Source organism: Sminthopsis crassicaudata, chromosome 2, assembly GCF_048593235.1.
Source record: "Sminthopsis crassicaudata isolate SCR6 chromosome 2, ASM4859323v1, whole genome shotgun sequence".
Classification (NCBI taxonomy): domain Eukaryota; kingdom Metazoa; phylum Chordata; class Mammalia; order Dasyuromorphia; family Dasyuridae; genus Sminthopsis; species Sminthopsis crassicaudata.
Genome location: NC_133618.1, coordinates 646,661,289 through 646,674,436, shown reverse-complemented (window position 1 = coordinate 646,674,436; position 13,148 = coordinate 646,661,289). Strand labels below are relative to the sequence as shown.

At 34.0% G+C, this 13,148-nt stretch overlaps 1 protein-coding gene across 1 annotated transcript in view; it reads right to left on the bottom strand.

Annotated features, from left to right (window-relative positions):
- Window positions 1–3,194, bottom strand: part of MAT1A (methionine adenosyltransferase 1A) — a 47,484-nt gene extending 44,290 nt beyond the window's left edge. The window contains exon 1 of the mRNA XM_074296671.1: window positions 2,851–3,194. Within this exon, the coding sequence (XP_074152772.1) occupies window positions 2,851–2,944 (94 nt within the window). The 5' untranslated portion in view covers window positions 2,945–3,194. The remainder of the gene's footprint in view (window positions 1–2,850) is intronic.
- Window positions 3,195–13,148: the final 9,954 nt, after the last annotated feature.

Genomic DNA, 13,148 nt, shown 5'->3' with positions numbered 1-13,148 from the left:
GAAATAAATTCAAATTCTAACTTTAGCAGTTATTCAATTATTACTTTAATCCTTCTATGATAAATGAAGTTCTCTCAATACGTGAATTACTCATTTGCATGAATATTCATTTTAACTATTAATAATCAACATATCCATATTTGCTGATCTTGTGCTACTCTTGTCTAGAGGGGCTATCCACCATGTAAGTAACTTCTTCCAGATCTTTTGTGGATATGAATGTCAATGGAGCATGTAGACTGTCTTCCATTGAGAGTAAAAGCTCTCAGGATATGATCATCCTATTTCCTTTTCTAAGCATACATCTCTTCAATAAAATCATTTACAATACTTTTATGCATTATTCTTTATTACTAATATATAGTTGTATTCTCTCTGCTGCTTTTAGGTATTAAATAACTCAAAACTATCTAACTTTAAATATGGCATATATTGAAGTTTCCCCAGAGTTGATGACCTACAACTACTCTCATACAATGGAAAAATTATATCATCAACTTATTGAATTTGGAGTGAAGAGAAATGATGGATAGGAATTCATTTAAATGATGGTACTTGGCAATCATCCATCAATTGATTAAGTTTTTCATTTTCCAACTACTCAACTCATTAGTATTATATCATCATAGGCTCTTTGAAGGCCCAAACTGGAAGTCTAAGGTTCCAAATTTTTCTCCTACATATAATCAAAATCTCTAATTGTCAACACTGCATAAGCACTTGAAGTTCTCTAGAATGTATGCAACAAAGCAGTATACTGGAAAATTAATGCCGTCACAAGCCCAGATACCATATTTCAAAATTAATGGACCAAAAAAAATTAAAATAGAAAATAGGAAGTTATAGAACATAATAGCATTCACCTACTCTACAGAGATGTGGGGAAGGGACTAATGAAGCAGAAGAAAATGTCAGACAGAAAAAAAAAAGAAGAAATAGGGGATGAAGATAGGAATGCTAATATTTACTGGATTGAGTTTGTTTGAGTGAGTAAACATGTTATGTTGCAATACATTTTAAATTATCAACAGAGTCTCTAAGTAGTACATAAGCATATGATGGAATTGCATTTGAGGGTTGACACAAAGTCATATGTTTTTTAAAAAATTGTGCAGAATTCCAAAATACACCTGAACTTTCTGATATTCCTATATCAATAAATCTGTACAAGAATAATGTCAGAGAGCAACAATAAATGAAAAAAAATTTTTAATGCTGAGGCAATTGGGTTAACTGACTTGCTCAGGATCCAACAGCTGGGAAATATTAAGTGTATTGAGGCCACATTTGAACTCAGTTCCTCCTAACTTCAGGACTGGTACACTAGCTATTGCACCAACTAGTTGTCTCAACAAACAAAATTTCAATAATTAGCAACAATTAGAATTTCAACAGTGCCTTCACATTAGCAAAGCACTTTATAGACATTTCATATGAGATTATTGATAGTCCTGTAAGATAGCTACTATAGGTATTATAGAAAAGATTTTGCAGATAAGAAAAATGAGCCTCCCAGAAGGTTAGTGAATTGCCTTTGATCACACAACTAATAAGTATTAAGGGCAGAATTTGAACACAGTTCTTAATTCCAGATCCAACATTCAATCCATAATGCTATTTTGTGTCTTTGGGAGAGCATGGTATAAAGTCAAAAGAAGAATTTGAGTCATAGAATGAATATGAATATAACTTTTGTTGGACTTATTGTATGTTGTTGAGCAAATTACTTCTCTTACTGAGCCTTAGCCTTCTCATCTGTAAAATGGGGAGGTTGAACTAAATGACCTCCAACTTCCCTTCTAAGTCAAAGTCTATAATTCTATGATCTCATAGGTCTCTTTGCTTCTAAATCTTTGATTCTATGAATTTGATCAAGGTTACAACTGTTCAAAATGATGATTTCCCTTCAAACATTAGTTATTGTTCATATGCCTTTGCAGGAGGGCAAATAATTATCATTTCAGCCAATGTTTCTTTTTTTTTCCTTCACATTTCCTAAAATAACAGACATTTGATACCATCTCTTTCTTTCTAAAGTACATTCACATTACATGGAAAACTCAGTGACCCTTGTCCTTGTTTGAGGAAACATTTTCTGTTGACTCAAGCTGCATAGTGGTGGCACATGAGCATTCAGTTTTTAAAATATATATATATATAATTTTAAGTTTTCTGACTATATACATAGATATTTAGGTGATTAACTTTGCATTACCAGTTCAAGCAATTCCATATATTTCCTTATTTTTTAAAAAATATATAAGATTCTAGTGGGACTAAAAATACTGCATATGTTCTTCTGTTTTTTACCCTATTATTTTATGCTTCCTCTCTGAGACCTGAAAGTTCAAGCTTTCTATGAAAATATGTTTTCTAGACTTCAAGAATATGAAGCCCAAACCCAATCCATTCATATTAATGACAAGATTATTATTATTATTATTGTCTGGATTAATAATAATAACGGTTTTATATAATACTTTAAGGGGGATAAAATGTTTTACATATACTCTCATTTTATCTTTACAACAATCCAGAGAAGTTGATGATAATATATTATTCTTATTCCACAGATGAGGAATAAATGATTTGCCCAGAGTCATATAATTAATGTCTAAGGTAGGATTCAAATTCAGATCTTCCTGACTCCTGGTCCAAGATTCTATCTACTGCATGATCTAATGTTTCTTTTCAGGGAAGTAATCACAAAAGTAATATAGGCTAATACAACCTGCCTTCTTGATGATACTAACTGTATTTTTCTTTTGACTACCACTCACCTCTCCATCCCATGTCACTAGTTGCTAGTGATTTAACTTTGTGAAGCAGCTCCCAGGCAAGCTAACTTACCAGGATGCCCTTCTCCTACAGATTCCGAAGTGAACATGAAAGCCCCTTCTTCACTCAGAGAATGGTCACACAAGCCGTCCACAGGTCCATTCATGTTGCAACAGTTTCCCTGTAAGTTTCTTCAAAGGAATAGATTGAGAACTCTGATTGATTGCACCCTGGTTTCCTTTGGGAGCCAAAAGGAATTCCCCCCCAAGCAGAGCTGTTTCTATCTAAGAGACTGCCTCTGCCTGCACAGCTTTGAGCAAGTGTGAGTAGAACAAGAATGTATGAGAAAGTGAATGAGTGAACTGAATGAGCATGTGCCTCTTCCCCCTATCGGTGTGTCTGGCTGATTGGATCTTTAGTTCCAGTTGCTCCTATATATGGAAAAGTGAAAGTGCCTGAATAATCATGTGAGAAAATTGGAGGAGTTCATTTGCTAGGAATAAAGGGGAACTTTCTTTCTTTGGGGAAATTTTAATGAACTCTGATCTCCCACAGCACAAAATTCAGCATTGCACACCGCATAAGCCCCATGGATTTTGCTAAAGTTACGAATCTATGGGGTCCTTGATTGGCTCTATTAAAAGTTTATGAATTACTCCAATTTTAGCATCCCCTTTGAATGGATAGGGATGTTTTCACATGTGTACTGTTGTTGCATGAAAATAGAAAAAATGTGGGATCAAACTATTCTAGGGAAATGTAAGAAACTAATAATTGGGTTGGAGTAGTGGGAAGGACGATGGTGTTACTAATTTTGTTGTGAAGTGTTTCTCCCTTGTTTCTTTTTGGTATTTCTTTCTTTCTTTTTTCTTGATTTTAATTTTTTTTTTCTTGTTCTATGTGGACTTCTCTGTTTGCATGGTTTTCCTTGAACTTATCACTAAAAGAAAGCCAAAGCTAAATTCTGCTTTTGGTTTGCATCTTAGAAGGAAAGCAAGCATCTTGTTTGTTTTCAGGTCTTCTTTGTCCACATTAATTATTATAAAAGTATTTCTGCCACTATAAAGTTGTTACATAACGACCAGATGGATTGTTACTGTATCAAGTTTCCCAGGTTACAGCAGAAAAAATGGACTTTTTTTTTTCATAAAAGGGTTTTGAAAGTAAAAAAAAAAAAAAAAAAAAAAAAAAAAAATCATTCATCAGGCATTTCAGTTACAGAAGAATATGATTGTCTAAAGCCTTCAGGATAGAGATAAGATATTTATTTGTATAGTAGCCTATCTCTAATAACTTCCTGTTCACACTGATCCTAAAATCTTCTATTATGGTCAAAAAATTAATTAATCATATTAGATATATAAGTAGATATTACATTCCTAATAGCAACACCTTCTAATTTATCATTAATTTCCAAATATGTTTTCATTCTTCTATAATTTGTGGCAATAAAAATTGAAAGTAATCAGATTGAAAGAAAAATTAGGATGAACAGAAAAACAAATTTCCACTATAAAAGAACAAAAGATGACCCCAAAACTAATGCCAGACCCTTCAAAAATAGCATAATATGAAAACCATGATTAGCAACCATGATGACTAATTTCTATATATCTCCTATATATGCTTTTTTTTTTTTAATTTAAGAAAAGTCATATTTGGGGGCATGAATTCAAGTCTCTGAAGCAACAATCAATACATTTATAGTTTTGTTAATTGCTCAGTAACTACAGCCACCTTTACATACTACTACCAATGAAACAAAATCAAAGTTCCCTAGAGGTTAAGCAATGGGATTGTGTTTATTCAGCAATATTTAACAAGGAGAAAGCTTTTGGTGGAGAGGTGGAGATGAGTAAAAGGAGAAGAAAAGACCAATGGCAGGAATTAGATATTAAAGGAGAATCACATTAGGACATGGGATAACCTTTGATACCATCAGTATATTGGGATTCACATTGTTTGCACCTAAAATGTTTCATCATCAATGTGCTTGGCAAATTTCTTCTACATATATTTGTTTCAAATCAGGAGGGCTAATGTTTAATTTGGACTGTAGACCCATGTTCTTCCCTCAATCGGCTGTTTTGTTTGGTAGGTTGGATTTTTTTTTTTTTTCATATCTACTAAAGATAGGCCAAAGTTGAAGTATCAAACAAATATCTAAGTTTTCATTTTGGAGTCAGAATGAAGTGAACTAGTGTTTTCATTATCCTCTGTACTGCAAGGGTAACATTAGCAGTAGAATCATTAATGCTTCCCTCCCTCACTTTTTTTAATAATTTAAATAGCATTAAGAGACAATAATCACTTTTACAGAGGAGGGAAAAAATTCATTTCACCCAATGTAATCCCTTCAAAGGAATCACAGTTTTTTCAAATTGTAAAATGAGAAGGTTGGATTAAATCATGTTAAATTGTTTAAAGTCAGTCTAATTCTCTTGGCAAAGATACTGGAGAGATTTGCACTATTCTTTTCTAGATTATTTTGCAGATAAGGAAATTGAAGCAAACAGGGTTAAATGAGTTGCCCAGGGTCATGCAGCTAGTAAGTGTCTGAGGTCAGATTTGACCTTTCTTCACCCTAGATCCAGCATTTTCTTCACTGCACCATCTTGCTGCTTACTTTGTGTTTTAAAAACCCATTTGGAAGTCTGCTGAATGTTACAGAGTTCCTCTGAGAATCATGTTTTGAAATATATAAAATAAAATACACAGAGTTACAAAGGAATGAAAGACTGATGAGAAAAAAGATGCTCATATCCCCTGAAATCTCTCTGGTAAAGAAACCCTGGACATAATGATTGATTTCTCAGGTCCCTTATTGTAATGTTGGTTTTCTGTAGGTCTTTGGACAAGCCTTTGTTTCAGCAGAGTAATTACCACCAGAATAACCAGGTGTTAAAATCCAAAAGTCTTTACTGTCTCCTTCACAGTCTGTTTCCTTGTCTGGGGCTTGAGCCAACTTTCTGGAGGTCTTCTGGAATGTATCTTGGTTTCTGTGGGGAAGGCAGGAGGACCACCACAAAGGTCTCTGTCTTAAAGTCTCCCTGAGTCCCGGATCTTGTGTTCCAGCCTCCAATCCTCTGTCTTCCCTGAGTCTATTCCAGTCCCTCAAGGAACCTGACCAAAGATGGAATGTCTCTCCTCCAATTCTTGTTAGTTGTTATATACTCTATTATAATTACATCATCATAGGTGTGAGTCTTGTAGAACTATATTAAGTACTAAGTACATATACTGAACTAGAGAACTATTAATCACCATGTTAAACTAGATAACCATTGTCTTATCAATTCCACTGAGTTAGCACCTTTCTCCAGAATTCTGGCCCATTACACCTTCTACCTCAAAATGGTTACTATAATTGTCATTTTATGAAGGCTTACAAATGCTTTATATACATTGTCTCATTTGAGCCTCCTGACAATTCTGAGAAGCTGGTAATACTTCTAGACTATTGTCTTTATTGTAAAATATCAGCTGTTTGTGGTCAAAGCCAAACAAAGCAGACTAGACACAGGTCAGTCAGGAATCAAATAGAAGTTTAATTTGAAAGTGAAGAAAATGGTTTACAAATAAGGAAATCTATGTTGGAGCCCACCTCTAGCATGGGGGACCCATTTAGTGTGTAGAGATCTACACAGTGAGCTGTAGCCCTGACAATAAGGGGCAACAGAAATAATGTGACAAGATCAATTCATAGCAGGGTTTCATTACCAGAAACATTTATGGGATTTTATTGTGTCTGAGATCATTCCAGGGGTGAACACAACTCCCCTTGGACCAAAGGGAGAAAGAATCTCTTCTCTTCTAGTTAGTCTAGAAAAGGCAGCAATATACCAAAATGCCAGGAAAAGCTAGTTGGACCAGGACTAGCCTTGTTATACCAGGAGAATCAGTTTCTTAAGTGGACCTTTTGGGAAGTGTGTCCCAAATATCATTGCTAGACATTATTTACTGGCTGTCTGAAAATAGTCAGGTCAGGAAGGGAATGGTCAAGAATTAGGGGAGAAAATGCCAACACATGCTAGAATTAGGGCCTAGTAGCTGGGCATATGATAAAGGGTAAGAAGAGAAACACTAGATTAAAAAAAAATTAGCTCTTCTCCAGAATCTTGGGACAATTGTCTCATCTGGATGTCAACTATTTCTGGGTCCATACCAGATGAACCTTGAGATCCATGGAGGGTTCTGCCACTCCTTCAGGAGCAGGGGCTTTCTTCAGGAATTCACACCCACAAATTGACAACTGTGTTAGGAAGAACTGGATGGAGCACCTTAAAGAAAATTCCTTGGATCAATCTTTGAATCTGAGTTTCTGATCAAAATAACATAAATCCTTAGCTAAGAGCCTCTAAACAATACAACAACAATGTCTACTTAACCAACACATTCTGAATCCCCAAAATTCTCATGTCAATATTTGGTCCCTAGATATTTTTTCTTAGACAATAGATTTTATTCTCAGGATAGCTGTAAAAAGGGCTCTGCTTCTCTGGTTCTAAATCTAGTGGTTTCTGCATAATTCTAATGATATAATTTAGTACAATCACTTCAATTTGGTTCTTCAATCTTGAAATTTTAGAGAATTTCAGTTGATATACCATTTGCTACTTCATGCCCTCACCTAAATCCTGTGCCTGATATAAAAATCTTTTAGAAATTTGTGATGGTCTAACAGCAAAATAAATTCTTCTGCATTTTAAAATTATTAGACAGATGCTTTAAACTAATTTTGATTTCTTGAGCAATATAATTTATGTGTAAAATTCTATTTTGAGAATTTATTACCAAAATTCATTTGACAGAAAAATTCTGGAAGCCAACCATATACATATGTATACAGTTCTTAGAGAAAACAGTATATTCCTGTTGCTTTTCTCAAAACTTTCACATTATATCTTTTTCTTATTACTTTGTTGAATTATTTCCCTCCTAGAAGGATATCATCCATATAGTATAATTTGATGACACATATTGGTTAAAATGTTTATGTTCATATCCTCTTATAATAACTCAGAAGTATTCCAGTATCAATGTGTTATTAACATATTTAGCATTGCACTCACAAAACTACTATAGAAATTTGCTATAAAATGAAAAAGAGGAGCATAATTATAACAATGTTAGAGGGGAAAAATCCTTTAAATCTGTTTAATTCTAGGCATAGGTCATATCTGACAAATAATCATATAGTCGTGGAGGCTCTGAATTAACCAGGTGGGTAAATTTCCTTTTTATAAAGAACATAACACAATTGGGAAATAGAGTTAGGAAGAATTCCACCTAGGCTATACCTAAATTTTCCCAAAAACTTTTCCCAGGAACAGATACCCCTTAGGCAGTTTCCAGACTGAATCATATGCCATTTTCTATTAATTTCATTGACATTAATCCCAAAACAATTCAGACAACTATCTCTATAATCAGAGCTCAAAACAATAGTAAATTATAGTCCCAGTATTTTTACTTTAAATAGCAATTTTCACTAACCACAGCTTAGGGCTTGAATATCTTTCCTGATATTTTTTGAACATCTAATATTTCATTCATCCTTTACTTTTTAATTTAAAACACCCATATTCTAGGACTTCAGACATACAACAAATATTATTATTAATATATTGAAGCTATATCTTTAAACCACGCTATGCACTCTCATAATAGCCAAGAACTTCAAGTAAAATTTTACTATTATATAGTATTATTATCTGCTTTATAACAAAATATGCCTCAATAAATATTTAACAGTTTTAAAATATCTGTTCTTATCACATTCTTTTAAAAGCTTAATTCATGTGTAACAGCATTCAGATTAAAAAGATGTTTTCTCTAATATGATTTGTTACAATGAGCTCTTAGATTTTACAATATAAAAGAATTTAGAAATACAATAATAATAATATGAACAATAAACTTCAGGTGGCATCAATTGCAACTCCAAATTATCCTATATAAAAATCCTTGATCTCATTACCTCTGGCATTTAAAAAATCATTTTAGAGTTATGGTATGAAACTCAGTAAAGAAATTATAATAATATAATGCTCATCATATGCCAGTCAGTGTGTTAAGTACATTACTATCAATATATCATTTTGACCCTCACAATAACCCGGTCAATATCAATATTATTTTTCTTTTTACAGAAAAACTAGGACTTCCAAAAATTACATAGCTAATAAATTTCTGCAATCAGAATCACCATGGGCAGAAACTGAGTGCCCCCTCCCATCTCATACTGCTATGCTAAACATTGCTGGGACACCAGAACCTTTCCAAATAGTATCTATGTAGGGCTTGCTGAAGGCTAGCCCTCTAGTGGAAACTGACTGGGCTTTGAGGGTGTGGCAAGGGCATTAGTTGAATCTCAGGAATTGGAGTAATGGGAGCTAGGATTTTACTATTGGTGGTAGCCCTTGGTGGCAGGGAAAAGCTGATGAGTCTTGACCTCCCAAGAGCTACAGTTTGAGGGCAATATAATATACTGTACCTGGGTGATTTCCCTAGGTCCCAATACAGTGGATCCCTACAGCCATTGCTGCCTCACCTCCTCCACCAGGTGGATCACGGGAAATGAACTCCACGGTTAGAAGGGCAGAATGTCATTCAAGTTTCCCTACATTTTTCCAAGATTTATTTTTCATAATTTGTATTTGGGAATCTGGTCTGGGATAAGAGGGATTAATAGAAAGAGGGTGTCTTGACTTGGGGTACACACATGAGTTTCTTTTGTTTTTTTCTTTTTGTGGTCAGAAATGTCAAGGGTTAACAAAAGATTAGTATAAAATGCAAACCATTTATCTTTTTTTTTTCTTTCTTCACTCTGAAATTACTTCTAAACTAGCTACCTTCCTTCATTGCTCTAGAAACAATGAAGGTATTAATCTTGCCATTTACTTTCAAGACTTTTATAAAATGTAATCATTATGTTTTCTTAAAACAAATTCTACAGAGTGAAAAATTTACTAAGAGATTCATATGGAAGCGAATTTATCAAATTATTGCTCAAAGTCTCAGGAGTTTTCCCCTATAATCTTAAAATTATTAAATTTCAAACCTCCAAAATCTAATAAGATGTTTTCAGTAGTTCTAAACTATGATTACCAGAATTTATTTCTGTAATTCCAACATAGACAAAGCTGAAATAGCAGGGGGGAAATGTCTTACAGGTTTTTTTTTCCTTTTTTCACATAATCTAATTTCCCAGAAAGCCTAAAGTGGGAGTTAGTCTAGCTTACTGGTTCAATTGTTTCAACCAAGAAAGTTCATTCATATTTCCCAGTGTTTTAAATTCTCTGATCACAGTCCTTAAAAATTTGTCTGGCTGGCTGCATTTTAAGTCCTTCAAGATAAAAGAATCTAGATCATAACATAAATACAACACAGATATTTTGCATTTTATAAAACAGGGAAAACAACAAGACAGATACAAACAGACACAATTTTAACACAGCATGCAATTAAAATCCTAATTTTAATCATTTAATCAATAGTACCAAGACATGCACACAATTAATTTTATAGGACCATGCAGTAAAGGAGCATGCAGAGAGGCTAATTAATAAGAGGTGTATAGTTAACAAAGGATATCCTTCTCAGAATGATCTAGGATGAATTAGGTCAAGGGAGGAATTCTGGAGTTTTACTCACAAAAAATGCTAAACTCAACTAACGCTCAAGCCTGGGATTAAAGCTAGGAAACAGTAGTATACTCACTAAATTTAAAGGGGAGGAGGATGTAGGATGCAGGAGAAATCTACAAGGATGCCTAGTTCATTCCTACTGGTACTGGAAAGTACACCTGGCCAAGTGCCATCCAATCCTACTTATGATACCAATTAACATCAACAGATGGAACCAACACTAACCTGAGAGTGTCTGCAACCAAACAAAGCAGATTAGAGATGAGAAGAATCAGGAATCAAAGAGAAGTTTAATTTCAAAGTGAGAAAAATGGCTTGTAAGTTAGAACACATGTGCTGGCTTCCCTCCTTTAGCAGGGGGAACCCATTTAGTGTTCACAGATCTCACCAATTTATACTTATACCAATGACTGCACAATAAATTATAATTTTGACAGTTACGGGTAACAGCAATAACATGACAAATTTGATTTACAGCGGAGCTTCATGACAAAAACAATTCTGAAATTTTATTATGACTGAGATCATTTAAAGGGTAAAAGCAATGGATTGTTCCTATTCCAAGCTCAGGACATGACTTGCTTGCTGGGCTTTAACTTTGGAAAACATGATATTTTCTAATATCATGACAAAAGATAAGTGATCTGCAACTCAATTAACAACTTGGCCATATTCATATAATTAACAAGTTCGAGGAATTAAAACTAGTTTTCTAAATTCCATATCTAGCACTTCATTCACAGTGCCATGCTATTTCTCTGAATCCTAAGATTCTATGATGCTAAAGGCATAAAAAGTGATCTTTTAGAAAGCAGAGCAAAATGTTGTTGGAATTATGAATTGATTCAAACATTCTGGAGAAAAATTGTGAATTATGTCTAAAGGGCTATAACATTGTAGATACCTTTGATCCAGTAACACACAAGGAACTATTTGTACTAAAATATTTATATCAGCCCTTTTTGTAGTGGTCAAAAATTGGAAATTGAGAGGATGCCCATCAACTGGGAAATAACTAAACAAGCTGTGGTATATGATTGTGAAGGAAAATGTGCTAGAAAAGCAGAATCACTTCAGAAAAAGCATGGAAAGACTTAAATGAACTGATGCAAAATGAAATGAGTACAACTAGGAGACTACTGTATACAGTAATTACAATATTGTACAATAAGGAATTATGGGCGACTTAACTATTCTTAGCAATGCAATGATCCAAAACAATTCCAAAGGACATACAATGAAGCATGTTATCTGCCTATAGAGAAAGAACTGATACTGCCTAAATACAGAATGAAATGTTATTTTCTTCTTCCTTTTTTCTTTCCTTCCTTCCTTTATTATTCAAGTCTTCTTGTGCAAAATGACTAATATGGAAATGTTTTATATGATTGCACATATATAACCTATATTGAATGGTTTACCATTTCAGGGAAGGGGAGGAAAGGAGGGGGGGAAGAGATAGAATTTGGAATTCAAAACTTTAAAAAAGTTTTTTAAATTGTTTTAATATGGAGAAAAATAAAATATTAAATACAAAAGAAAGAAATGTAAAGATCTTCCCCCCCTCTACTGGAAAGTCATTGAGGAACTATAACCATTCCAGGCATGGAAGAATAGTCCCAGGTTATCCAATCCCCTAATCCTACTTAAAATCTCAGGTTTCATACACTCTCCTAGAGACTTGTATGTAGGAAAGGTCACAGAAAATGAGGGAAAGAAGTATCTCGTAACAAATTCGGATTTTTTTATAGTTGAGATGATCAACCCAATGGAAATTACTACATTTATTAGCTGTGAGAACCTGGGCAAGTTGCTTAATACAGTTTGCTTAAGTTTCCTCATCTGTAAAAGGAATTGGAGAAGGAAGTAGAAAAGCACCCTAGTATCTTTTCCCAAAAAAGCCAAAAGGGGTCATGAAGAATCAGATGCAACTGAAAACAACTAAACCACAACAACCAATTCCTGAAACAATACCCTCGTTTTGAATACCCTAGTATAATAGCTCAGATTTAGAATTTTTTACCCAAAACATACAACTGATACATGCTATTACACTGGAAAATCAACAATATGATTTTAAAAGACAATCTATGCCCTTAAGATTCCTAAATGTCCCAGCCTTTGTTTCCAATGTTGTTTTTAACAATGTATCTAAATGAGGAATGTACCTTCCACTCTTCTTGCAGCAGTAGGGACAGTTTGCACTGAACCGTTCATACTCCATTCCCTCATTCTCATTTCAAGCAACAATACAAGTAAAAAGGAGTGCAAATCTACAGCAAAAGTACAATTGGTAGAAGTCCAAAAAGTCAGTATTTTTTATATTTTACTGAATAATATTTACCTTTCAGGGTTATTACTGAACGTAATAGGCTGAGTGTTCAATATATTCTATATTTCCTAGCCCAAATTCCAATTGAAGAAGAGGTTTTGAATGTCATTAATCTATTTTCTTATGGCAAAGCTCCAAACACCGATTCTATTTCAGCTGAGATTTACAAAGCAGGAGATTCACTTTTCATATAAAAGCTGATTGAAATTTTCTGGATTACATGGCAAGAGGAGATTATCTTCCAAGCCTTCAAGGATGTCTCCGTTGTCCATCTCTATAAAGGAAAAGGAAATATTGTCCTTTGCCTCTCATATCTTATAATTCCAAAGTTCTTCACAGAGACTTGCGGAAGAAGTGATACAGGAACACTTTCAAAGTCTCTGCAAAGA